A 27,970-nucleotide genomic window follows, 5' to 3' on the forward strand; every position below is an offset into this window, starting at 1 on the left:
ACCCTGTAGAGAGACCACTGATTACCCACCTTCGGTCATTCACGGTGCCTTGGGCTGCCATGCGCGTGCACGCTGGGGCGCCGTCGGCCAAGGGCCGCGAGAGGGCGCACCACAGCCTCTGTCTACGGAAGTCCCGCCCCCATCTCCGGCGGCGGAGGATGGGGAGGGGCTAGAGGCAGTTTCCGGCTGGCTCAGTGTTGCTGATTTCGCACGTGTGTTGCAGGTTCGGGATTCCTGGATTACCGCTGTCCCTGGTGAATTTGTCCAGCCGAGGTACCCTGCACACTTAAGGATGAAGGCCGTAAGTGTCCTCAGAAGCCCTGTCCCCGCGGCTTAGGACCCTTTTGGGTCACAGAGTCGCTGCCGTTGTATGTGGGGCGGCGGCGGTGGCCTAGATTAGGGGCTCCCTCCTGGCTCTCCACGCTGTCAACTTCCTCTCCCTTATACCTGGCTCCTTCTTTTTCACCTACTGTGCACGCTTGGCTTCAGCGGGCCGCAATAACACTAGCACGAAGTCTTGAGTTGATAAGATGTCAGACTTGAAGAGTTCTTCAAGACCATCTTTTGAACCCATTATTTTACAGACGAGAAACGGTCCTGCTTTCAATAGGTTTATGAGTCTTGGGACCTTTTTTTTTTTTTCTCCTAAAGGTAAGGATATAGAAAAGCAAATTGTAATCCACATCCGAGTTCAGTTTTGTTTTCCTTACTTTTAAGGGTCTTTGTCTTGATCTCTTTAAGCTGTAGCTTCATCAGTTCTCTAATTCTAGTTCAGTTGCTCAGTCGTGTCCAACTCTTTGCGACCCCATGAACCGCAGCATGCTAGGCCTCCCTGTCCATCACTAACTCCCTATGTCCACCCAAACCCACGTCCATCGAGTCGGTGATGCCATCCAGCCATCTCATCCTCTGTCATCCCCTTCTCCTGCCCTCAATCTTTCCCAGCATCAGGGTCTTTTCCAACGAGTCAGCTTTTTGCATCAGGTGGCCAAAGTATTGGAGTTTCAGCTTCAACATCAGTGCTTCCAATGAACACCCACGACTGATCTCCTTTAGGATGGACTGGTTGGATCTCCTTGCAGTCCAAGGGACTCTCAAGAGTCTTCTCCAACACCACAGTTCAAAAGTATCAATTCTTCGGCGCTCAGCTTTCTTTATAGTCCAACTCTCACATCCATACATTACCACTGGAAAAACCATAGCCTTGACTAGATGGACCTTTGTTGGCAAAGTAATGTCTCTGCTTTTAAATATGCTATCTAGGTTGGTCATAACTTTCCTTCCAAGGAGTAACCGTCTTTTAATTTCATGGCTGCAGTCATCATCTGCAGTGATTTTGGAGCCCAGAAAAATAAAGTCAGCCACTGTTTCCACTGTTTCCCCATCTATCTGCCATGAAGTGATGGGACTGGATGCCATGATCTTAGTTTTCTGAATGTTGAGCTTTAAGCCAACTTTTTCACTCTCCTCTTTCACTTTCATCAAGAGGCTCTTTAGTTCTTTGCTTTCTGGCATAAGGGTGGTGTCATCTGCATATCTGAGGTTATTGATATTTCTCCCGGCATTCTTGATTCCAGCTTGTGCTTCCTCCAGCCCAGCATTTCTCATGATGTACTCTGCATATAAGTTAAATAAGCAAGGTGACAATATACAGCCTTGACATACTCCTTTTCCTATTTGGAACCAGTCTGTTGTTCCATGTCCAGTTCTAACTGTTGCTTCCTGACCTGCATACAGGTTTCTCAAGAGGAAGGTCAGGTGGTCTGGTATTCCCATCTCTTTCAAAATTTTCCACAGTTTATTGTGAGCCACACAGTGAAGCAGAAATCGATGTTTTTCTGATACTCTCTTGCTTTTTCGATGATCCAGTAGATGTTGGCAGTTTGATCTCTGATTCCTCTGCCTTTTCTAAATCCAGCTTGAACGTCTGGAAGTTCATGGTTCACATATTGCTGAAGCCTGGCTTGGAGAATTTTAAGCATTACTTTACTAGCATGTGAGATGAGTGCAATTGTGCAGTAGTTTGAGCATTCTTTGGCATTGCCTTTCTTTGGGATTGGGATGAAAACTGACTTTTTCCAGTCCTTTGGCCACTGCTGAGTCTTCCAAATTTGCTGGCATATTGAGTGCAGCACTTTCACAGTGTCATCTTTTAGGATTTGAAATAGTTCAACTGGAATTACATCACCTCCACTAGCTTTGTTGGTAGTGATGCTTCCTAAGGCCCACTTGCCTTCACATTCCAGGATGTCTGGCTCTAGGTGAGTGATCACACCATTGTGATTGTCTGGGTCGTGAAGAACTTTTTTTGTACAATTCTTCTGTGTATTCTTGCCACCTCTTGTTAATATCTTCTGCTTCTGTTAGGTCCATACGATTTCTGTCCTTTATCGAGCCCATCTTTGCATGAAATGTTCCCTTGGTATCTCTAATTTTCTTGAAGAGATCTCTAGTCTTTCCCATTCTATTGTTTTCCTCTTATGTCTTTGCATTGATCGCTGAGGAAGGCTTTCTTATCTCTCCTTGCTATTCTTTGGAAACTCTGCATTCAAATGGGTATATCTTTCCTTTTCTCCTTTGCTTTTCGCTTCCCGTCGTTTCACAGCTATTTGTACGGCCTCCTCAGACAGCCATTTTGCTTTTTTGCATTTCTTTTTCTTGGGGATGGTCTTGATTCCTGTCTCCTGTACAATGTCACAAACGTCTATCCATAGTTCATCAAGTATTCCGTGTATCAGATCTAATCCTTTAAATCTATTTCTCACTTCTACAGTATAGTCATAAGGGATTTGATTTAGGTCATAACCTAATATGAGAATAACAGCAATCACTACTTCTAGGCTGTTGGCGGTAATATGTTAGAGCACTTTCTTAGTATGCCAAACTTCAAGTGTTAAGCTAGCCTTGAATAACCATTTACCAGTAACTCAGTGGTTTTTCACATTTTTTTGAGTGTTAGACCCTTTTGAGCAGCTGTGGATTCTGGTCACGGAAAGAACCTCCCATTGAATAACTCCTGATCTAGTGCTGTTCTGTAGGATTAATGCCATAGTGTGGTTTTAGCTCTTACATGCAAGACCCGTGACTGTGAGACATTAAAATTGTGGAATTGGTCTAATGAATTTTAATAATCAATTCTTTTTAACCTGATTTTAAAAATAAAGTAATTTATTTTTATGGGTATTCAGTGCTCCTTCTGTTGTTGTTTTCTAGAGAAGAAATAAAAAACAGGTTCCAAGCTTTCGGAAGTTGTTGAAAACTAGTAAAGTCAAACTTGAAAACAAGCTAAAAAACAAACAGTTTAAACAACAAAGCACTCTCAAGAAGTACCGTAAAGAGCAGAGGAAACTAAGGCAAGCTGTAAAAGATGCTGTGTCTAAGAAACCCGTTCCATTGGAGGATCCAAAGGAAAAACGACCAGGTAACTGAAAACATTCCTGTGTTCCAGTTTCTATTGATTTGTTCTAAAATATTGTTCATACAATAACTTTGATTTTTAGTCATCACTCCTAGGGAAGGATCGTAGTCCTATGTGTTTCAGTCACTATGAGAAAACATGTTAATGCAGTATCCACGGTGAAAGAGACCCAGCCTCTGCTTTTAGTTTGTTTAGAAAGCAGATCTGAAGATTTTCAGTGCATACTTGGGAAAACAAACTCAGAATAACCATGTAAATAACTTTTGGGCATTCCAGTGCTACCACTTTCCCTTTTCACTGGCAGTTAGCTAATAAAAGAGTTGCTTTTCTCTGGTGCATTCTTCACAGTGTTGCCAAGTATCACTTAGTTTTCTAAACTTCTGGCTTTCTTTTCACTTGGAATGAAATTGAGCTGTAATTATCAAGGTTTTTCTTTTGTCATCCTGTTCAAAAACTCCCAAGTACTCGAAACAGTTAAGGAATATGATCATTCTGAGTCAGACCTGTTTTGCCACAGCAGAACTGGTACTTTCAGGGTATTAATATTTGATATATCTGACTTTTCTTTCTTCCTGTGCACATCTCATTCTCTTACCCTGACCTATTTAATTTGATCCATTGGCAACCATGCTATTGTGATGTATAAAAAGGGCGTGGGACTGGAAGTCAGGATACCTGAGCTTTTCTCTTGATTTTGTTTCTTCCTAGTGGTGTGGCTTTAGTCTGTCACTTAATCTCCAGGTACTTCATTTATTTAAAAAAAAAAAAAAGGCCTTGCTTGAGTTAGATATTTTTAAAGATCTGTCTAAATTTCAGGAGAATTTAAAAAGCATGATATGTTAGGTATTATATTTTAAAAATAAAAGCAAAAGATGTCTTTCTTCTTACATGTTGAGCGTCTAAATTAAGTCTCTTAGGGAGTTGGTTATAGGTATAATGTTCAAGTGAAAGACCTGGGTTAGAGAGAATAGTCTTGCCAATTATTATTATATAGGTGGTAATCAAAGCATTTGACTTGAGTAAAATCACCATGGAGACTGTGTAACATGAAAATAAGAGAACCCAGAAAATAATTTTAAGAAATGGCAGCATTTAAGAAGTGAGTAGAGAAACTTATGATGTGGTTTGAGGTGGAGCCAGAGAATTAGGAAGAAAACTTAAATTGTATATGTCTTAGAAATTGAAAGAAACATGTTTCAAGAAAGAAGAAAACTTTTTATGTTCTAACATGAAATAGTCTATGAAATGAATTTTAATTTTAAAAAGCAAGATGAAAAGTAGTGTATATTGGAGCTTCCACCCACTTGAAATTATAGGTTATCACCACTTGTAAGATGGGCTTACACCAGTTGAGTAAAAAGGAGAAAAATATGTATGTACACATAAACTCATATGTGAACTATCACAGTAAGAATTAAAAGAAAAAAGATATAGACTTTTCTTTGACCCAGAGATCTCACTGCTAGGAATGTATCCTATGATTATTTGAAAATATTTTCCAGGAGTATATATGCCCAAGCATGTTCATTGCAACACTGTTCAGTTCAGTTCATTTCAGTCGCTCAGTTGTGTCCGACTCTTTGCGACCCCATGAACCGCAGCATGCCAGGCCTCTCTGTCCATCACCAACTCCCAGAGTTTACCTAAACCCATGTCCATTGAGTTGGTGATGCCATCTAACCATCTCATCCTTTGTCATCCCCTTCTCCTCCTGCCTTCAGTCTTTGCCAACATCAGGGTCTTTTCAAATGAGCCAGCTATTCGCATCAGGTGGCCAAAATATTGAAGTTTCAGCTTCAACATCAGTCCTTCCAATGAACACCCAGGACTGATCTCTTTTAGGATGGACTGGTTGGATCTCCTTGCAGTCCAATGGACTCTCAAGAGTCTTCTCCAACACCACAGTTCAAAAGCATCTGCTTTTGCGCTCAGCTTTCTTCACAGTCCCACTCTCACATCCATACATGACTACTGGAAAAACCATAGCCTTGACTAGATGGACCTTTGTTAACAAAGTAATGTCTCTGCTTTTTAATATGCTATCTAGATTGGTCATAACTTTCCTTCCAAGGAGTAAGCGTCTTTTAATTTCATGGCTGCAAGCACCATTTGCAGTGATTTTGGAGCCCCAAATAATCAGCCCGTTTCCACTGTTTCCCCATCTATTTCCCGTGAAGTGATGGGACCTGATGCCATGATCTTAGTTTTCTGAATGTTGAGCTTTAAGCCAACTTTTTCACTCTCTTCTTTCACTTTCATCAAGAGGCTCTTTAGTTCTTCACTTTCTGCCATAAGGGTGGTGTCATCTGCATATCTGAGGTTATTGATATTTCTCTTGGCAATCTTGATTCCAGCTTGTGCTTCCTCCAGCCCAACATTTCTCATGATGTTCTCTGCATATAAGTTAAATAAGCAGGGTGACAATATACAGCCTTGACATACTCCTTTTCCTATTTGGAACCAGTCTGTTGTTCCATGTCCAGTTCTAACTGTTGCTTCCTGCCCTGCATACAGTGTTAATTTATGGCAATTATTAGGCATATATGGCATACTTGGCAGTATGGCAATTATTATGGTTAATTATGGCAAAAATATGGAAACTCTAAGGGGCTTCCTTTATAGCTTAGTTGGCAAAGAATCCTCCTGCAGTATAGGAGACCTTGGTTCAATTCCTGGGTCGGAAAGATGTGCTGGAGAAGGCATAGGCTACCCGCTCCCGTATTCTTGGGCTTCCCTTTTGGCTCAGCTGGTAAAGAATCCGCCTGAATGCGGGAGACCTGGGTTCAGTCCCTGGGTTGGGAAGATTCCCTGGAGAAGGGAAAGGCTACCCACTCCAGTGATCTGGCCTAGAGTACAGTCCATGGGATCCCAAAGAGTTGGACACGACTGAGCAACTTTCACTAATTATGGCAAATAAAATTATTTTGAAAATAATAAAAATGTTCATCAGCAGGGAATTGCTAAAATAAATGATATAAAGGTATACAATATCATACAGTTGTTGAAACTGAGGTAGAGCCATATTTTCGCTATATGATCTACAAGATCTATGCATCAGATGACACAATTTTCATTGCTTCCTCCTTCAAAATTTTTTTAAGCTGCTGCATATTTTTCTCTTCCATGTAAATTTAACCAGCTTAGGATGTATTTTAAATTCTTACGCTTGGCGTAAGTGACCTGGCGTTTAGAATGCTCTTGGCATTTAGATTTAAGGGGTCAGAGATGCTAGCATTTTGCCTCACCCAGGACACCCAAGTACTGCAAAGAATTATCCTGCCCAACATGTCAGTAGTGCTTACGTTTAGAATCATTTGACTAAGGTGGTTGAAAAACATAAGCTTTTCCTATCATAGACACAAAAACACAGGGTTCTATGTCTCTAATACTAATTCCTGATTTTTTTTGTTGTTTGTTGGAACAGGTAAAAGGATTGAGAGGGAAGAGGAAGAAGAGGAGGAAGCCCTTCCTTTAGATATGATGGATGAAGATGACTTACAGTTAATGAAAGATTTAGGACAAAGAGCATCTTTTCTGACGAGAGACATTTCTTCCAGGTAATACTTCATTTAGATTATAGTCATTCACATTCTTTCAGTGTTAAAAAACTTGGTTCTGAATTTTACTCAGGTGGTTAGTGCAAGATGCTGCTTGTCTCTGAACACTGGAGTTTGTAAACTGTAAACCCTATTCTGTAAACCTTATTCTGTTTATTTCATAAATAAAATTAGTTCATTAAAAAAAACAAGCTGATTTTATTTAGTATATATCTTTATTTCTTTTGAGTCTGCATAGTGAAATAGAGTGAATGGGTGAAGTATGGTATTCCCTGTTTGAGGTAAAACAGTCCCGAGTTCCTTACGGCCATGTTACTGTGTCTCAGTCACTGTTACCCTGTCGTGCTTAGTTGCTCAGTTGTGTCCGACTCTTTGTGACCCCATAGACCACAGCCTACCAAGCTCCTCTGTCCATAGAAGTGTCCAGGCAAGATTACTGGAATAGCTTGCCATTTCCTATTCCATGTTACCATATCAGGTAGGTATTCTGTTTCACAGAAAGGAAACTGTTTTCCCATAGTCACAAATAATGGATCTGAAATTTAAACTTAGGTGAAGTCCAAAGACCATGCTATGTTCTGAAGGTTTGGGGGAAAGTAAAACCTTTGGCACGATGTCCATGTTGGCTCTGTGGAATATTCTTCAAAAAAAATCTGTAACTTCACCTCTATTTTGCCTCTAAAGGGAAAACTAAATGTAAGCCATAGTTTTATGGCTTTATATGGTAGGCCATATGATTCGTTTACTATACAAATGCCTCTTATGTTCCTGATCTAAGTGCTAATATCTTTATTCCTATTAAAGATTTGGTTAGTGATTTATTTTTATGTATTTTTGAAATGATAAGTCTCTAAGTTCTTTTTTAAATACGTTAAAATTTTTTTCCTGCAGTGAGCCTGTTCACGTCAAGAAACGGAAGCATGAGAGTGTTATAGATAAATACGAAAAAATACCAAGAACTCTGCAAACTGCACCAGAGAAGGAACTGATTCACTTACTTCCTATCAAAGATAAAAGTGGTATAATCCCACAGACCAGAGAGAAACCAGGTGAATCTGATCGGCCTGTGTATCAGGTTAAAATTTTCATCCCTTACTAATATCATGTTCAAAATTTTCTCATTCAAAATTTATTTTATTTTGACTTTTACTCATATCTACAAAACAGGGTAGCTGCCTGGCAGGCTTCAGTCCATGGGGTCGCTAAGAGTTGGACACGACTGAGCGACTTCACTTTCACTTTTCACTTTTGTGCATTGGGGAAGGAAATGGCAACCCTCTCCAGTGTTCTTGCCTGGAGAATCCCAGGGACGGGGGAGCCTGGTAGGCTGCCGTCTGTGGGGTCGCACAGAGTCGGACACAATTGAAGCAACTTAGCAGCAGCAGCAGCAGCAGCAGCAACAGGTAGTCATAGAGCAAAGTTGACAGTTCTGGCCGGAAATACGAATGATTATCTCATAGTACAATTATGCCCATTGTACTGTGAGTACAGCTGAAGCTGCAAGGTTAAGGTGATTCTTTTCAGAGTATTTCATTTTTTTGTTTCTAAAATTAGAAGCATACTAGTCATCCTTTTTTAGCCTTTTTTTCCCCTATACATGTATTTTTGTGAAATAAAACACAAAAGTCTGGGAATCAAAGATGTGAAATTATGTGGTTTATCAAAAACAAATCTGCCCATAAAACTACCATCTGGGCAAGAAAGAAATACTGCCAGCACTCAGAAACATCTCTTCTGCTCCCCTTAATCACTAACTGCTCCCTCCTAACAAAAGTAACTGTTTTCCTGAGTTTTATGATAATCACTTCCCTGGTTTTCCTTGTGGTTTTACAACTTACGTATATTATCACATTTTTAATATGCTTATTTTCCATATAGTTATTGACAGTAACCAAGACGAAGAGGATCAAGAAGAGATGGAACCTCAGGAAGGTAATGGGATGCATCTTTCTAGTTACTAAATTGCTAATTGAGATTTACATTTTTTGTTACTTAATAGTGAATTAGTTTTAGATGTAATCTGGAATGTGCCTTGTGGAGTACTGGTCATTTCAAGGTCATTTTGAACATTTTCCCACACTTTGAAAATCTCACCTTGGGTAATTTGATTGTTTGTTACCTTTCCTATGGAAAATTTTATGCAGTTATGTTTGTGATGTCTAGGCATGCATGGAGAGTCTGGTAAATCATTACTATTTTGAATTCTTTTTAATTATAATTTAAGGACCTGCCTACAAATAACTATTAACTTTTTAGCCTAAAGGATAAAAATGACTCTGGTACAAAATTATTTTGGCTCTTTCTTAGAGCAGTTATGCTTTATGTATGTCTGTTTAACATAACTAAATGTGGGTTCTAATAGTTGGACCAGTTCCAATCACAGTTAAACTGAAAGAACATATTTTATTGTTTGAAGCTATATTGGTTTGGAATTTGTGATAAAACAAGCTAGTTAAATTTTACTTACTTTGTCTTAGCAAACCTTATTAGTGTAAATGAGATTACAGGGCAACCATTTTAACTGGTTTTGGTCCTTCTTCATAGGCTTATAACAGATTGTGCTTGTGTGTTTGTTAAATCTAGTTCCATGTAAATTTCTAAAGATAGATATATTTTGCAGAGTTGAAAACAGAGGAGCATGTTTTGTACTTTTTAAAAACTTAATCAGATTGTTCTTTCTCTTAATTTGTATGAATTATTGTGGGTTTATTAGCACAGTGGGCTTCCGTTATAGCTCAGTGGCAAGGAACCCCTACCAATGCAGGAAACATAAGTTTGATCCCTGGGTCAGAAAATCCTCTGAAGAAGGGAATGGCTGCCCATTCCAGTATTCTTGCCTGGGAAATCCCACAGACAGAGGAGCCTGGTGGACTACAGTCCATGGGGTCACAAAGAGTCAAATGGACATGACTTAGTGACTAAACAACAGCAACAGTTAGCATAGTACTTAAGAATAAGAACTCTTAATCAGACTACCTGGATTTAAATCTCATTTCTGCCAGATATTTGAGCTTAGGCAAGTTACTTTCTCTTTGCCTTAGTTTATCTACAAAATTAGGCTAATGATAGTATTTGCCTCAAGTGATTGGTGAGAGATTTATATGTATTAATAGTAATCTTGGCCCATAGCAAGTACTTGGTAAAAGTTAGCTATCATTATGGTTGTTTGTTACTACAAGAAAATTTATTTTAATCATTAAGATTCTTGGATACTTATAGATAAAGAAATGTTTAAGAGGTGAAACCTAATCTGTTTCAGAGATAATTGAGAAGCCCATTAAGGAGCTGACATTGGAAGAACATTTAATTGAGAGGAAGAGGAAACTACAGGAGAGGAAAATGCATATTGCAGCCTTGGCATCTGCCGTATTATCAGATCCAGAAAGTAATGTAAGTATAATTAATTTCCTTAGGCTGTTCATATTATGTGGTGTAATAGTCTGCTCTTTTAAGATTCTCTTCTTAGCTGTAAGCACACACGGAAAGGAAGGGCATTAACAAAATGGTAGTAACTGAGTTAAAAGAGTACATAGAACCTTAGCCTAATCCAAATCTGAACTTTGTTTCTTCTGTGATCTTAGAAAAGTTGCTTGAAAGTTCTCAGTCTTATTTTCTTCATCTCTAAATGAAGATATTGGACTATACTGATCAATGTATGTAACAATATATTTCAGAGAGTGTTTTTAGGGATATAGGACGCACATGTTTTAAGAAATGGCATTGAAGCATGTAAATTATCATATGTGAAACGAATCACCAGTCCAGGTTCGATGCATGATACAGGGTGCTCGGGGCTGGTGCACCGGGATGACCCAGAGGGATGGGATGGGGAGGGAGGAGGGAAGGGGTTTCTGGAATGGGAAAACATGTACACCCGTGGCGGATTCATGTCAATGTATGGCAAAACCAATACAATGTTGTAAAGTAAAAAATAGATAAATAAATAAATTAAAAAGGAATAACATTTTGAACTGAATGAACAAGAAGATAAATCAATAAAAAATTTTGGAATGCTGCTAAAAAAAAAAGAAAACTCAGTGCCATTTGTGGCAACATGGATGGATCTAGAGATTAGCAGACTGAGTAAATAAAGTCAAACAGAGAAATATCATATGCTATCACTTATGTGTGGAATCTCAATAAATGATACAAATGATCTTATTTTAAAAGCAGAAAGAGACTAACATTTATAGAAAACAAACTTACAATTACCAAGGGGGAAAGGGGCGGGGGAGGGATAAATTAGGAATTTGGGATTCAGATATAGATTATTATAATCTATATATAATATAGATCAGTAACAAAGACCTATTGTATGGCAGAGGTAACTATATTTATTATTTTGTAATAACCTATAATGGAAAAGAATCTGGAAAAGAATACATTGTATTTTTATGTGTATAACTGAGTCACTCTGCTGTACACCTGAAACATTGTAAATCAACTATATTTCAATTTAAAAAAAGGTAGCATCATTAAAAAAAGAAAACTCAATAAAAGAAGAATTTCTAAAAATAGGTAGATTAATAAATGTAAACTTTTTAAAGTATATTTTTTCTAACTGCTTTTTTTAACAAAAATTTGATGAACTTACAACTTTAGTGATTTATGTGTTGTTAATGTGAGCAGTGTCTGGAGTTGTATGTGGCTGGACTAGACTGTGAGCCATTGTGTGAATTCCATTTATTGTGCCAGATGTGTGGTGGTTTTCTTTTGTTCATAATAATCTTGCCATTTCTTTAGCCTTATATGTTGTTTCTTTAACAGATTAAAAAATTGAAAGAATTACGTTCTATGCTGATGGAGCAGGATCCTGATGTGGCTGTTACTGTTCGAAAGCTGGTGATAGTTTCTTTGATGGAGTTATTTAAAGACATTACTCCTTCATATAAAATACGACCCCTAACAGAGGCAGAAAAATCCACCAAGGTAATGCTGGATATAACTACTACACAAAATAAGCTGAAAACTTTGCTTTGCTAGAGACGGGAGAAGGGCTTCCCTGATAGCTCAGTAGTAAAGAATCTGCCCACAGTGGAGGAGATGTGGGTTCAATCCCTGGGTTGAGAAGATCCCCTGGAGGAGGAAATGGCAACTCCCTCTAGTATTCTTGCTGGAAAACCCCATGGACAGAGAAGCCTGGCAGGCTACAGTCCATAGGGTCACAAAGAGTCAGACATGACTTTAGCAACTGAGCATGCAGAGGTGGGAGAAATAGTGAGGATGCTCATATTTTGTGCTAATTTAAAAATGGATTTTAATATTTTGATTTAAGAAAAGGATATTTTTGATCTTTTTAGATCCGCAAAGAAACCCAGAAATTAAGAGAATTTGAAGAAGGCCTGGTTAGCCAATACAAATTTTATTTGGAAAATCTGGAGCAAATGATTAAAGGTATATTAAAAGTATCCTAACATTGTGTAGCACACTAAGCTCTCATCAGGAAAGTGAATTCTGTATTCTGTCCTGTGTGTTGAGTCAGTATAGTGTATGATCAGGAACAGAGGCTATAGTCAGAGTTCAAGTTCTGGTTCACCTTTCATATCTGTGATGGGCAAAGGACTTAACCTCTGTGTGCTGCAGTTTTTCTGTCTATACAATGAGAATAAGAATAGTTAAAGTACTATTCTTTAATGGTATTTTGATGCTTTTCTTTAATAGGAACAATCCAATCTCATAGGATTGTTGTGAGGAGTGGATTAATTTATAGGTATAAAGTAGGATTATAGTGCCTGTACTAGATACTGTGCATTATCAGCTATCAGTATTAGTATTATCAGTATCAGTATTAGTATTAGCATTGCTGCATTCCTGTACCTAGTATATAGTTGTATGTTTCTTGAATTTATGAATGCTTGGAATTTATTCTACTGTTTTTTATTTGGAAGGAGTAGTCAGGAGAAAGATAATGTGATTGGATGTAATGAGTGCCTTGAAAATGGACTTAACATGATCAGGATGATAAACTTTTCTGTCAAACGCTGTTTGCTTTCTCTTCGTTCAGAGGAGAAAGGGCATAGGAATCATTCTGACATGAATGGGGAAGAGATTTCTTGGCAAGGCAAGGAGCTTTCACCTGACTCAGTTGGGCTCCTTTACTCAGTGCTGGGTCTAAGGATCACCCAGCTGCCATCTCAGCTGCAACAGAGCTGAATCTGCTGGCCCAGTAAGGACATGGAGTGGGGTGGGTGGCATGGATATTGCTTCTGTGCTCTTTCATCCCAGCTGGAACCTACATACTAGCATTTATTTATCTATCATAATGTCTTCAAGATTCTTCCCTGTTGTAGCCTGTGTCGGTATTTTCCTCCCTTTTAAGGCTGAATAATATCCCATTGTATGTACACACTACATTTTGTTTATCCATTCATCCATCCATTATGAAGTGTTGTCAGTTTTAATAGAAAATATTGTTCCTAATTATGGTGAATGCAGTCTGTTTGAGGAAAAATCACATTTATGAGAAGCAAGTTCAAAACAAAGGCACTTGGGGAATTCCCTGGTGGTCCAGCGGTTAGGAATCTATTTTTCCTCTGTAGGGGGCATGGGTTCGATTCCTGGTAGGGGAACTAAGTTGCTGTATGCTTTGTGGCACTGCCAAAAAATTAATTGATTAATTAAAATTTAAAAAGTCACTGTCTTTTTCATCTCTGGCTGTGTGTGATGAAGAGGGAGGTGTTGAACCTACTTTAGAAAAAAAATTGGCATGTTTTCGTATGCTCATATTTAAGATACTGTGTTACAGTACGTTACAGAGTATGTGTGTAGATATTTCTAGAAAAAAGGTACTGTGAATCATCAGTTATTTGGAAGAAGTTAAACCTCTTCTGGACCTCTTGGGTAAAGATACCACAATGAGCATTAGCACTAAGCCCAGGGAAATGATGTAAGATCCAAGATTCTTGTAATTGTGGGGAGAGTCAGAAGGTGAATGATGGTAGGTAAATGTTAGTGATAACATTTGTGTTTGTGTCTTAAGTGTAGACAACTCATATTTAAGAATTCAGATGGTATGTATATTTTTCATATGATTGCCTATTAGTGTAAAAGAAACTAATTAATTGAAATTTTAACCAATGAGTAAAGTAACTCCAGTTATCTTTTCGTTAGACTGGAAGCAAAGTAAGCTGAAGAAAAGTAATGTGGTTTCCTTAAAGGCCTACAAGGGGCTGGCAGAGGTGGCTGTGAAGAGCCTGTGTGAGCTGTTGGTGGCCCTGCCTCACTTCAACTTTCACAACAACATCATTGTATTGATTGTCCCTCTCATGAATGACATGTCAAAATTGGTGGGTTGCTTTTGCTGCTTTTGCTTTTCCTTAACAGAAAATCCAAGACCATGTGATGATTTTTTTCCTCTCTCTCAAAATTCTTTTGGAGCTCTTATTTATTGCCAAAATGGGGTCTGTTAAATACTGTCTCTTCAAGAAGATTGCTTGAAAATAAGTTTGTTGCAGCGGTTCTGAGTAGCAGCTGGTTTTACCCTCCAGGGAACATCAGGCTTGTGTCTGCACACATTTGATTGTCACGACTGCGGTGGTGGGAGGAGGGGATTGTTGCTGCTGGATCTGGTGGATAAAGGTCAGAGAGGCTTCTAAACAACGTATAGGACAGGCCCCCACAACAACAAATCACCTGGCCCAGCATGTCAGTACTGCTGAAGTTGAGAAACACTGGTTTAGTGTAACATTTTATTTTTCAGATATCTGAAATGTGTTGTGAAGCAGTGAAGAAACTATTTAAACAAGATAAATTAGGCCAAGCTTCCCTGGGTGTAATTAAAGTGATATCTGGTTTTGTGAAGGGCAGAAATTATGAAGTTAGGCCAGAGGTAAGCCTTTCTTTTCTCACCTCGCATTGTGTTTGTTTTTAAAGTACAAAGTTAATTTTCAGTTGTTATGAAGCATTTATTTTTTGTACAAGTGTATAAACTATAAAGTGAAAGTACTCCCCCAAAGTAACCACTCATAACAATTTGGCATGTATCATTCTATCACAGACATTTATGTATACAGATAGAGACATGCTGTGTTTATATTTTAAAATAAAAAATGGGTTTATACAATGGAAACTATTCTGGAGCTGTTTTTATGGATTGTGGATTTATGTAAAGGAGTATCCCATTCTTTTGAACGTCTGCCTTAGTATTCCGTTACGTGAATATGTAGTCCCTACTTGAGGGATGGCTGAGTTGTTTCTAGATATTTGCTATTACAGTCAGCATAGAAAAGAACATCTTGGCCACGTTATTTTTTCACACTTGTGTGAATATTCTGTCAGTTAAATTTCTGAAGTGACGATACTGTGTCCAACAGTATACACATTTAAATGTTTGAGAGAGAAAGCCAAATTGTTCTCCAAAACGTTTGAACACTTGTGTTCCCACCAGTGATAGGAGCGTCCTTTCCCTACAGCCTACCCAGTGTTGAGTATTTTCACTCTTTAATCTTTGTTAGTCTGGTGGGTAAAAAAATTGTACATTAATAGATTGTTTATTTTGTTTACACATTTTTCTTAGTAAGGTTTTGCTTCCTTTCATACATTTATTAGTCACTTGAATGCTCTACCTGTTTGTATTGTTTGCCGGTCTTTTTCCTCAGGTATTTGTCTTTCTTAATGATATGTTAATAATTTTTAAAATACTCATTTATTTCAATAAAAGCTATGTGCTAAGCACTATTCTAGGTCCTAGGGATAAAGTAGTGAACAAAAGAAACAGAAGGTCTGTGTTTGTTGAGCTTACATTACATAGTAAGCATATTAAATCTTTGCTATATAAATTGCAAATATTTATTTGTTGCTTTTAATCTTGTATTGTGGTCTTTTTGCTTCATAGAAGTTTTGCATTTTAATTATTTTATGGAATTGATTTTTTTTGTATTCAAGAATCTGAAGTATCTTACCTTTATGTTCTTAAATGAAGTGGGATTAATGTTTATGACTGGTAACATAAGGGTCCAGTCTCACAGTTCTGTGTATGGATATCCAGTTTTCCCAACACCAATTGTTGTAGAGACTGTCCTTTTCCTGTTGTGCATTCTTGGTTCCTTTACCAAAGATTAGTAAGGGACCATGTGCTGCTTTCTTTGATTTGGAGTTATTTTTTATTTGGGGGGGGGAGCTTCCCTGATGGCTCAGCAGGTAAAGAATCCACCTGCAGTGCAGGAGACACAGGAGACACTGGTTCGATCCTTGGGTTGGGAAGATACCCTGGAGATATTTTATGAGCCCATAGAATACCTACAAAATGCTAAACTCTTCTGATACCTAGAATGACTTCAGGTGCAGCATTTAGGCTTTTCGTTCTTTCTGGTTTCCATTCCACGCTTTAATGAAATTCTCAGCTTTCTTCAAAATGTATGTATAGGAACCTCAAAATAATACAAATCTGTAGTTCTCCCCTGCCCCCCATTCCCCCCCAACACACAAACAGAATGCTGCTGTAACTGCAGGTCAGTAGAGTGGTTTCTTCCCCAGAAAATGTAGGATTTTAAGCCCCTTTGTCTTTGTGTTTGGATGGCCACTGTAGCACACAGTGCATCAATTTCTGAATTAGTTTCTGATTTTTTTTTAATGGCTTAAGGCAGTAGTACACATGGTCCCTGGACCAGCATCAGCTGGGCCCCTATGACAGACCTGCTGAATCAGAGACTTTGGGGATGGGGTCTAGCTGTTTGTGTTTTAACAAGCCCTCTGCGTGAGTGTGATATTTGGTCAAGTTGGAGAAACATTGGCTTAAAGAAATTGCTTTAAAATGAATAACACTAGTCTTCATATTATTTTTTTATTGGGAAAAAAAAAAAGATTAGAACTGTTAACTGCAGAATTGAATCTGATTTGGGAAATGAAAGCTGGTTTAGAAATATCTCAAATGTCCTCTCCTCCCGTGCTGGCCCACCCTTTTCTGGCCTGTCTGCTCTTGTAATCCTACCTACCAGTGCTGCATTGTGCTTCTTCTTGTTCTTGTTTCATTGCAAAGTAATACTATGTGTATTTAGACAAATGCTAGTGTCCAGTCATAGACAAAAATTACTGAATATGTTTAACAAGAAGATAATAGAACTTTGTGTAAAATGTGATAAAAGATGTTGTGAAGTTTTTTTGTTTTTTGGATTTTTTTTTTTAGCTTGAAGGAAGGAAATACCATTGTTTAATGCTTGTTCTGTTTAAAGTATTTGAGAGCAATATAAATATTAAGCTGTGTATTTTTGTTTTCTTCAATAACAGATGTTAAAAACATTCTTGTGCCTAAGAATCAAAGAAGTAGAAGTGAAAAAAGATACAGAGGATATTAATAAACCAAAAAGGTTCATGACTTTTAAGGAAAAGAGAAAAACTCTATCAAGAATGCAGAGAAAGGTTTGATTGATTTCCTTTTTGGTTTTAATTGATTTTAGAGTAAAACCATAGGCACAGGTAAAAATCATAGTTAAATCATAAATATAAATATTTAAAAATCTGATCTCTAGAGGATTTTATTTTCCCCAGTTATTGCAAAGAAATGTTTTATGAAATAACTTTAACTGACAATTCATTAGCAAAGAGAGCAACAGGTGAAAAGGTTTTCTTGCCATGTTGTCTTTTATCCTTTGGCTTTTTCTTGCCATGCTGGCTTTTAAGATCATCTTAGATTCATTGTGGTAACACAGTTTCCTTCCTTAAAAGAAAGGGTGTATTCATGTGAAGCTGGCAGCAAAATAGGTTTTAATTGAATCTTGTTTCTCTATTGCTTTGTATTTGAAATCCAGGTTGAAATTTCAGACTTTTATTTATTTGCTATGGGACTTTGTAAACTTTTTTTTTTTTTTTTTTTTTTTAGTATTTTGAGAAATAGAGCTAATAATAGCACTACCTTTCAGGGTTCACTGTGCGGTTTAAATAGAATAATGTAGGAAAACCACTTAACGGAGTGTACAGCACTGGGTGTACTATATAAACATTAGTTACCACCACCACCATCAGCATTATGATCTCTTCTCAAAACATTTGTAAACAGTTTATTAGGTTATCCAAATGGGTTATTAAGAACAAAATGAAAAGTAATTTCCAGGACTATCCATCTTTGAATGGGTCTAATAACTTTTGAAACAAGACAGAAATATCAGAGGGAGGGGACACATGTATACCTATGGCTGATTCTTGTTGACCTTTGACAGAAAACAACAAAATTCTGTAAAGCAATTATACCTCAATTAAAAAATAAATAAATTTTAAAAAAAGAAATATCAAAATAGACTTAGTGATTGTTAACAAATGAAGGTTAATATTTAAATTATTTATACTGTACTCTCCTAATGTAGGTTGGACATGCCTGTTAGGAATAGCATGTATGTGGCTACAGTGGGGAATCAGAGGTTCTTAGCAGATCGTTAACAACTTCATGTGGAGGGAAGGAAACTCGATTCCTCAGTCAGTCCCCTATGTCTCAGGCAGTGTAGCAACCGTCGCTGCTCTTACAGCGGGAGGGAGTGGGAAAAAATTGTTTTTTTGTTGAATTTCTGTATATATAGTACCTAGTTTTATGCATTATATGCAAATAAGTTTGGGAAGTATTGTTGATGACTGGTTTCTACGTTATACATGATTTCACAGTAAGAATTGTTTCTGGGCTGTGCATGTCCTTTTTTTCTTCTTGAAAGAATTTAAGTTACAGAAAATTTAAGTTACAGAGAGTAACAATAGAATTTAAGTTATGGAGAGTAGTATAACATATCCCATGTATTTACTATTCTGAAGAGCAAGTATTAATACACTTCAGTTTTTTTCTTGAAAAGAAAGAAAACACCGGTGATGGAGTTGGAGTCCCTTTGTTCCTCTCTCCAATCCCATTCTTCTGCCTTCCTCCTCGGAGGCAGCCACTGTCATAAATTTGGTTTGTATGTGTTTCTTATCCCTGTTATTCCATTTTTGCTTGTATTTGTATTTGTAGACAATCTATGGTATTATTGTATGTGTTTCATAATACTGACATATAATGCGTCTCTGAAGCTAGCTTCTTCACTCAGTGGTACACCCTTTTTTTAAAATCTATTTTCAGTGGAAGAAAGCAGAAGAGAAACTAGAGAGAGAACTTCGGGAGGCAGAAGCTTCAGAGAGTACTGAGAAAAAGCTTAAATTGGTAGGCGATTTCACACATTCTCTTATGCTTTTAAAAATGTTTTGTTAAATGACCTTAACTAGAGACTTATTGTTTCAACTTACGGTTATTATATGATTTTGGTTTACTTCATGGGGCTTAGGTGTATGATATGCAGGAATGTTAATCTGATTGATGATGGTAGTTTTAGGAAATAACAGGATGTGCATCTTCATTCTGTTTTGTTGAAACTCTTAAGGTTAAATAGCGAGGAGGGATGGGAAAAGACAGAAAAGACTGGGCTTTCAAAAGTGATAGTTTTGGTAACTTGGAAGAAAGTATACTAGGTTATACTGAAGTCATTTTGTCTGTTCTCAGCACACGGAGACTCTGAACATCGTGTTTGTAACCTACTTCAGAATACTGAAGAAGGCCCAGAGGTCACCTCTCTTGCCAGCAGTTTTGGAAGGTCTTGCCAAGTAAGGGCTGTGTAGGTTGAAATCTTTTAAATTCTTTCTAAATAAATAAGACTGAAGTAATCATGAATTTTAAACAGGGTTCACTAATGATAACCTCATGTCCTTCTCAGTTCTCATTCCTTTTTTGTTACCAGCCTTTCCTTGAAACTGTTCCTAACACTACACATTTTTTGGTTTTTTCATCTCAAACCTTTAATTTTTTTAATCTCCTTCACTAACTCTTTCCTCCTGCTTACTCAGTTCTCGCTGTCCCTAAGATTCATCCCTTAGTTATGGTTTCCTTCTGCTCTGTAGTCAGTTTTCAGTCTCGTATAATCTGTTCCTCTTAAGATAGTTCTTTTTGTTTTTTTCTGTGAACACTGATGAACCTGTTAGGAGGTGTGAGCCAGAGTTATGGTTGTCATGATAGTTTTCTACAATTATTTGAGGTATTGTCCCATAGAACAGTACTATCTAATAGAAATATAGTGTAAACTACATATGTAATTTAAAATTTTCTTTTAACCATATTGAAAAAGAAACAGGTGAAATCAATTTAAGTATATTTTACTGAATTTATTTTATCTAAAATATTATTTTGACATGTAGTCAGTGTTAAACATTAATGAGATATTTGGCATTCCATTTTTCATAATGTATCTTTGAAAAGTGGTATATATTTTACATTATAGCACATCATCTCAGTTTGGACTAGCCACATTTGGAATGCCTGATGGCCAGTGGCTACCATTGTTTGGCAGCCCAGCTTTAGAGATAGGACTTACGTCTGGAAGATAAAGAAAAGGCAGATTCCGTTCAATATAGAAGAAATTACTTCTAATGACTAGAGCTGTTTGGTGATGAAATGCTTTGCCTCATAAGTTAGTGTGGTTCTTGTCATTGAAAGAGAGGTTAGTGAGAGATTCAAAGAGAAGGTATTATTACATTAGGGAGGACCTGCTTGTTTTTTCAGTGACCAATTTCCTTATTTAAACAAATTCTTAATAATGCTCATTTATTAATACAAATTCAAATAATGCAGTTAAAAATTAAAACAGCATAAGTTCTCTTCTTTCCTATACCAGTATGTAAATCTGCCTACCTGCTTTCTTTCGTACAGATTGAATCTTTCACACAAAATGTATACTGTTCGGTAACTTTTCTTTTTTTGATAAACAGTTATTCTGGGTATCCTTCCCAGACCCACTTTTAAGTTCATGATACTCCATTTTATGGATATATAATACTTTATTTGATCAGTCCCCAGTGCTACACTAGAAATAGCTCCAATGTACTTGTGTGCATATATTTCTAGGTCGAAGAGTATGTTCATTTTAAATTTTGATAATTATTGCCACATTACTTCTCCAAAAGGTTGTACCAATGCATAGGGAATCTATAACCTCTAAGGTCTTTCCTTCTAAGATTTACTTAGTGTCAAAGGCTTTTGCACTAATACTGAACAGATATCCTGACTTGAACTACTTCAGTACCTAACATTTTATAGTGTACAGAGTGTTCTGACATTTAGTAGCTCACATGATTCTTTAACTCTATTGAGTGATCTCAGTTATTTCTAGAAATAAAAGGCCAGATTTTAGGATTATGTAGGTAATTAATTGGAGAGCCTGAGCTGGACACTAGGTCCAACATTTATTTTTTTAAGCTTTCCTAGGGTCCGTTTTCTTATTAATAGCAAAATCTTTCCTCTCTTCCTTCTTCCTGCCCCATTTTCCTAGAAGCTGTAACTGATGACTCCTTTGTTACTTAGAACATCGCTTGGGCACCTAGTCAGCTTGTCTCAGAGAAGTCATTTGTTCTTAGCAACTTCTTTCTCTGAGCAGGAGTATTTTTGAAATATATTTAATTCATTTAGTGCCTCATATACTCCTGCTGAATATAGTGTCTAGTTGTGGATGAACTGTCTAAGAGGCCAGTATGAATTAATGAAAAATATAATCACTATCATCTCTAGCATAGCTAACATTTTGAAACAAGTAATATTAAAAACACGGTTTCAAAGTCAAGTTTAATTTTTAAGCTCTTTATTTTTACGTTACCTTTTAACCAAATTTTGTTTGATTCTAGGTTTGCTCACCTTATAAATGTGGAGTTTTTTGATGATTTATTAGTAGTTCTACATTCTCTCATTGAGTCTGGTGTAAGTAACTCTACTAATGAATTACTTTCTAAGATATAAATTGTAATTATTCTTAATATCCTTTTTTTGTCTTTGTCTTTTGAAGGACTTAAGCTATCAAGAAAGTCTTCACTGTGTACAGACTGCTTTTCATATTCTTTCTGGGCAAGGTAAGATAGTTTCTTGACCAAGTTTTGTTTGTCTTGCCTTTGGAGGCTGTAACTTACCTAATTGATGTTTATTGTCATTTCAAAGGTGATGTTCTGAATATTGATCCAATGAAATTCTATACTCATCTTTACAAAACACTCTTCAAGTTACATGCAGGTATGTGTGTTTTAGATAATGTGTCTTTAATAAATCTTTATCTTTTAAGAATATGTTGTGACTGCAGTCAATGAGAATTGAGAAATAGGAGCTGGTATATAAAATGCTGGCCTGCCAGTGCCACACATCTGTATTTCAGAAAACTTTTGGAATTGACTGGAGATGAATTCCAACTTAGAGCATCACATGGGCAGGGTAGCACTGCTTCATCAATTAGGGAAGTGATGTGGGACAGGTACAACAGGTTCATCTGAGATTTTTCGAGTTCAGTGAAGTTGCATAATGAAAAAGGGATGAGACCAGCCCTGAAGGGTCTTATCTGCTGTTTTAGGTGCTACAAATGAAGGTGTTGAGACCGTCCTCCAGTGCCTTGATGTCATGCTGACTAAACGCAGAAAGCAAGTTTCTCAACAGCGGGCCCTTGCCTTCATCAAGCGCCTTTGTACCCTTGCTCTTCAAGTGCTTCCAAATTCGAGCATTGGCATTTTAGCAACTAACAGAATATTATTGCATGTAAGTAGAGTGCAAACAAACAGAGCATAGTTCTTGCTATGCAACAGTGGTATTTTGTTTGATGTATGTTTTTTCCCCCATTTACATTATTATTTTAATTGTAAAAGTAATTCATATTTGTGGTAAGATTAGGTAATAAAAGAAGCACATAAAATTATGAAAGGAAAACATTCCACCCCTACTGACACTCTCCAGAAATAACCATTTTTACCAGTTGGTGCGTATCTGTCCAGAAGACTTTAAAAAATTCATATATAAATATGTACGCTGCTGCTGCTGCTAAGTCGCTTCAGTCTGACTCTGTGCGACCCCATAGACGGCAGCCCACCAGGCTCTTCCGTCCATGGGAGTTTCCAGGCAAGAACACTGGAGTGGGTTGCCATTTCCTTCTCCAGTGCATGAAAGTGAAAAGCGAAAGTGAAGTCACTCAGTCGTGTCCGACTCTTCGCGACCCCATGGACTGCAGCCCACCAGGCTCCTCCGTCCATGGGAGTTTCCAGGCAAGAGTACTGGAGTGGGTTGCCATTGCCTTCTCCGATATGTACACTAAATACACACAAGTAGTAATCACTCAGTCATATCTGACTCCTTGCGACACCATGGACTAGCCCACCAGGCTCCTCTCCATGGGATTCTCCAGGCAAGAATACTGGAGTAGATTGCCATTCCCTTCTCCAGAGGATCTTCCCGACATAGGGATTGAACCCTGGTCTCCTACATTGCAGGCAGACTCTGTACTGTTTGAGCTACAGGGAAGTCCTGAACACACACAAACAACAGAATTTTTTTTCTTTTAATGGAGAGGGGATTATGAGATACATTTCTGTTCTACAACTTTTCTTTTTAACACTTACTGGTGGCGAACACATTTTTGTGTCAGTACAAATACAGCTACTTTGTCTTGTTAATGACTGCTGGTCATTTAACATGGTTCTTACTATGTGAAAGCACTGTTACAATGCTTTGCAAAAATTAATTCACTTAATTTTCATAGCAACTCTGAAGTAGCTACTATTTTTCTCATTTATAGATAGGAAAAACTGAGGTCCAGAGAAACTAAGAAACTTGCCTAAAGTGACACTGCTAGTAAGTTGCAGAGTTGACATTAAAATTTAAGCAATCTGGCTTTTATACTTTGCATTTTTCTTTTGATGGACGTAAGTTGTTTGCTTCTTTGCTGTTATAAATGATGTTATAGTGAACATTCTTATATGTGTATCTAATGTAATTATTTCTATAAAAAAGATTCCTAAAAGTGGGGTTGCTGAGTGAAAGAATATCTGTTTTCTTTTGCAAGATGAAATGAATGAAATGAATTACTTTCAAAGCAAGCTAAGAAAATATTCTTTTGCAATTTTTGTTCTGTTATGGAACAAACTTAAATTGCAGAAATTAAAATTAGGTGTAAAGTACATGTATTTATATCTCTTATGTAACTGTAGAACCAAATTATGTTTAAATGGAAATAAAAGTACAGAATTCGATAGCATCCTTAAAATTAATAATATTGCTTTAATTAGTCCTTCTTTTTATATGACATTTTTGCAGACTTTCCCTAAAACAGACCTGTTGCTTGACAATGAATCTCAGGGAAGTGGGGTTTTCCTTCCTGAGCTGGATGAACCCGAGTACTGCAATGCTCAGAACACTGCTCTTTGGGAATTACATGCACTTCGGGTAAGAGTCCCCCCCAGCCCTTTCCTTTTTGTGAAAAATATTTTTTAGTTTTTGCCCAAATAGTTATAATTGCCAGAGAACTTAATGTATTTTGTTTTGGGACTGCCTTTCCTACAATTCCTGTCTTAATAGTCCACATCTCACTTTGCTCTTGCTATTAAGATGTTGAGATGCATTTTCTAGGGAAGCAGAAAGTGGTGACAGTATTGTAGGGTGGATCTTTCCCTGACACTGTTCAAAATAGAAGATTCGTTATCAGGCATATTTGTATTGGGTCCTATCCACGGAGACTTTCGGAAACCTGCCAGTTTCAAGAGGGTTTCACCTATGTTGTGACCCTATAGTGTGAACATTAGCATTTGAGTGGAAATACATTTCAGGAAACCTGTTGTAAACTAACTTTTTTTTACTCTGAAAGAGAAATTGCCTTTTGATTTTCCTTTTCATACTGTAAAAGCAAGATTAAGCTACATCACTAGTAGCTTGGTCATCAGACTTGTATTGGAATCTTGTGAGCAGAGATACTGTTTTTTCCGTGGGTATGTGGTTCTGATGAATTAGATATGCATTTGTGGTTTTTAGAAAAATTGGTGTTTATTAAACTGTGGCTCGTGTCTTATAAAATACTGACCCACACAAAATGTGATTGTCCTCTTTCCCCTTCAGCGACATTACCATCCCATAGTACAGAAGTTTGCTGTTCACCTCATCGCCGGAGCCCCTTCGGAAGGCTCGGAAGCGCTCAAACCAGAATTGAGCCGGAGGTAGTATTTAGCGTTGCCTTATTATAGAACTGCAGATTTCAGCTGATAGCTGTTTTGACAATGAGAAATCTGTCTTTTACAAACTAATAGATTTCAAAATGGAAAGTGGCCAGTTGGTCATCTGGATTTGGTCCACTTCATATTCTTGAGTTATTCCAAGGAGAAAACATTGTTGACTGTGATTTGGTTTGTTTTGAATAATTACCTTTTTTTAGTTATTAAAAGTTTCCCACATACAGGTAAGTATCAAGAATAGTGAATCCCCAGGTGCTTATTATTTAGGTTCAGCATGTCATAATAAGATGATGCCACGTTTGCTTCATGTGAAGATCCCCGAGTCTAACGAGACTCCCGTTTTCCCCCTCTGAGTGGTGCTGCTAGGACCAGAAAGGGAGAAGTGAGGAAGCAGAGAGAAGCGCTTTGAACCTGCCACCTAGACGGCCGCAGTTCTCTTCTGAGCCCTCACAACTATGTTTTTGTGCCCCCTGACCAGTCAGAATCCAGACTGGCACTTAGAGTTCATCTTTCTCTCCCAGATGGGGAAAGGGGTCCTCCTGAGAGAAGTTTCTTCACCCACAACTTTTTATTCTGAAAAATTCCAGCAAGTACAAAGAAGTTGAAACAGCAGTAATTATCTTTTTCTCCCTCCACAACCCCGCACAAAATCAATCAGGAAATACTTCACTCTACAGAAAAAAAGACACCTTTGTGATAGTCCCACCACTCAGAATTGATATTGTGCTGTAGATTTTCCCCTTCCATTACAGCCCTGCTGGTTTCTTTAATCAGAGACCACAGACAGATGGCCTGAAGACAAGATTTTCTGGCCTCTTCAGTGTTTGAACAGAAGTCTGATTAGTTGCAATATTGTAAAATTTGGGGAAATTCACCTAAAAATCACATTTGCAGCTTCTCTCTTGAAATACTGGGAGAGATGACAAAACAGATCTGTATTTTTACATCATCATAGTCAGCTACCCACCTCTCTTAATGAGGTATAAATTGTAATTTCCTATAAATCCTTTTCCTTTTGGGTAGGATAGAGATAATCTGTGCCCTTCTTCAGTCTCAGATCATTAAGGATTCATTTACATGCAAGGGTATGGACATCTATTCTGTCCTGATTGGCCTCTCCTTGCTTCCAGTCCAAGCAAACTGAAGAATTACACTGTTGGAAATCCGTGGACGATAACTCCATGCCTTGTGTTCTCATGACTAACTTAACACTTAGTTGCATATTGTTCACATAACTGATTGAGTTGTGATTTGATCGCATTAAACTTGAGGTCTTTTGCTCAGCCTTCTTTTTGTTCAGGCTTATATTTATCAGTGTATACCAGACCTATCTGAGGTGGATTTAGTTGGATAATGAAGTTATAATATGGGGATTTAGGACTTATTTTATATGTGTGTGTTGCTGGTTTTCAAAGAAAACAAAAGCACTAATTAGAAAAGATAAATGCATCCTTAAGTTCATCACTGCATTATTTACAATAGCCAAGATATGGAAGCAACCTAAATGCCCATCAATAAATGAATAAAGAAAATGAGGTATATATGACTGGAATATTACTCAGCCATGAAAAAAAGGTATTTGCAACAACATGGATGGGCATAGAAGGTATTCTGCTAGGTGAAATAAGTCAGAGAAGGGACAAATACTATATGATTTCACTCTCAAAATAAATGAACCAACAAAACAGAAACAGTCATGGATACAGAGAAAAATGAGGTGGTGCCAGAAAGAAGGGGGTTAGGAGGAAGAGAGAAGTAGGTGAGGGAGATTAAGAAGTATACATTGAGTGCAAACTGTTTTCTCTGGATACGATCCAACTTTTCAAGTTACACAGATAGGTTGGTGTCTTTACATTTCTTATGTTTGTTGTTATAGATCTGCTGCAGAACTTTTTGAGGCTTATAGCATGGCAGCAATGACCTTCAACCCTCCCGTTGAATCTTCAAACTCCAAAAGGAAGGTATGTGCTAGTTTTCATTATTTATTTAAAAGATGAAATAAAAACTAAATGTCTCTTAGTGACTGATTTCAACTTGCTAAACTGTTTTCTAGGTGGATTGTTTTTCTTTTTCCATGTTTAGGAGTGGATGGTAGGGTGAATTTCTGGGATTGGAGTCCCGTGGAGATAGGAGACTGTTCATTCAGTGTAGACTAGCTGGCATGTCCGAGATCTGACATCGTTACGTTTCATGTGTTGGTTTGATGTCAGCTGTTGCCATTTTTAGCTTTGCTCATGGCTTGGCTTTTGCTTACAGCATAAGCAGACTTTTAACTCATACTACTAATATTTTTTCAGGATAACATTTCACAAGGGGATTCATTTTTGAATGAAGAGTTAAATCAACTGATCAAAAGACATTGCAGTCAAGTTGCTACTCAGTTGCCTCTGGATTTCACGAAATGTTTGGAAACATCACTACGGTAGTAGAAGAATGAGGAGTCAGTGGACTTCATGTATATTTGTGTGTTTGTGCAGGTGCACATAAAGATATATAGTTAATTTAGGATCTTCTCTTGAGGAGAAAGAACGATCTTTTGCGTGGCACAGGGTTCTGCCCCAATCCTAAAAATACACACAGGAAAATCAAGACTATGAGATTGCTTTTAACCAGTCAGTTACTCTTTATAACCAAATAAATCTATTTTTATTGCACCACCATGACGGAAGCGAGAAACATTCTAAATTTGAGTGTATATATTTTTATGAAAATTTTTGAGAAAAGGAAAAATAGCTTGCAATTGGATACCAGGTTCTTTGGCTCTTATTGGACAATAAACTTCAAGAAGTAACTTAATCTGGTATATGGGAAAAAGAATGAGTGCTCATCGTGGTTGCTTTCACGGAAAGTTTGAGTGTGATTCTAGTCTCTTTGAAGTCCTTCATATTTTCTGACATGCTCTGGAGGGTGAAAGGGGAAAAATCCCTTCCAGGTGGGAAAAAACAAGTCTGAGACTTTACCATTCTGTCTTAAGGATAAAAGGTATCCAGTGAGGGTCTTTTGGGCTTCCCAGGTGGCACTAGTGGTA

The 27,970-nt window shown here is 37.5% G+C and overlaps 1 protein-coding gene across 2 annotated transcripts; it reads left to right on the forward strand.

Moving 5' to 3' along the window:
• The first annotated feature begins 177 nt into the window (after positions 1-177).
• NOC3L (NOC3 like DNA replication regulator) lies at positions 178-27,756 on the forward strand. Of its 2 annotated transcripts, XM_081553708.1 has the most exons (21): positions 178-301; positions 3,214-3,421; positions 6,843-6,975; positions 7,867-8,024; positions 8,854-8,907; positions 10,235-10,365; positions 11,743-11,904; positions 12,276-12,369; positions 14,086-14,261; positions 14,675-14,803; positions 17,200-17,331; positions 19,010-19,090; positions 19,427-19,527; positions 21,595-21,667; positions 21,753-21,816; positions 21,902-21,973; positions 22,305-22,486; positions 24,035-24,163; positions 24,830-24,927; positions 26,819-26,903; positions 27,240-27,756. In XM_081553708.1, the coding sequence occupies exons 1-21, from the start codon at positions 293-295 to the stop codon at positions 27,366-27,368; spliced, it is 2,400 nt and encodes a 799-aa protein (XP_081409834.1). In that variant the 5' UTR covers positions 178-292; the 3' UTR covers positions 27,369-27,756. The 2 variants fall into 2 exon arrangements, with proteins under 2 accessions (XP_081409834.1, XP_081409845.1); XM_081553719.1 differs by lacking the exons at positions 178-301; positions 3,214-3,421 and adding an exon at positions 4,072-4,159.
• The last annotated feature ends 214 nt before the right edge of the window (positions 27,757-27,970 follow it).

This window comes from Giraffa tippelskirchi, chromosome 2, assembly GCF_054371585.1.
Source record: "Giraffa tippelskirchi isolate mGirTip1 chromosome 2, T2T-mGirTip1v1.2.pri, whole genome shotgun sequence".
Lineage (NCBI taxonomy): Eukaryota > Metazoa > Chordata > Mammalia > Artiodactyla > Giraffidae > Giraffa > Giraffa tippelskirchi.

Coding starts and splice junctions, on each gene's coding strand:
- NOC3L (XM_081553708.1), top strand. Junction 17,332..19,009: donor TATCAAGAATGCAGAGAAAG/GTTTGATTGATT, acceptor ATCTATTTTCAG/TGGAAGAAAGCAGAAGAGAA. Junction 22,487..24,034: donor CTAACAGAATATTATTGCAT/GTAAGTAGAGTG, acceptor ACATTTTTGCAG/ACTTTCCCTAAAACAGACCT.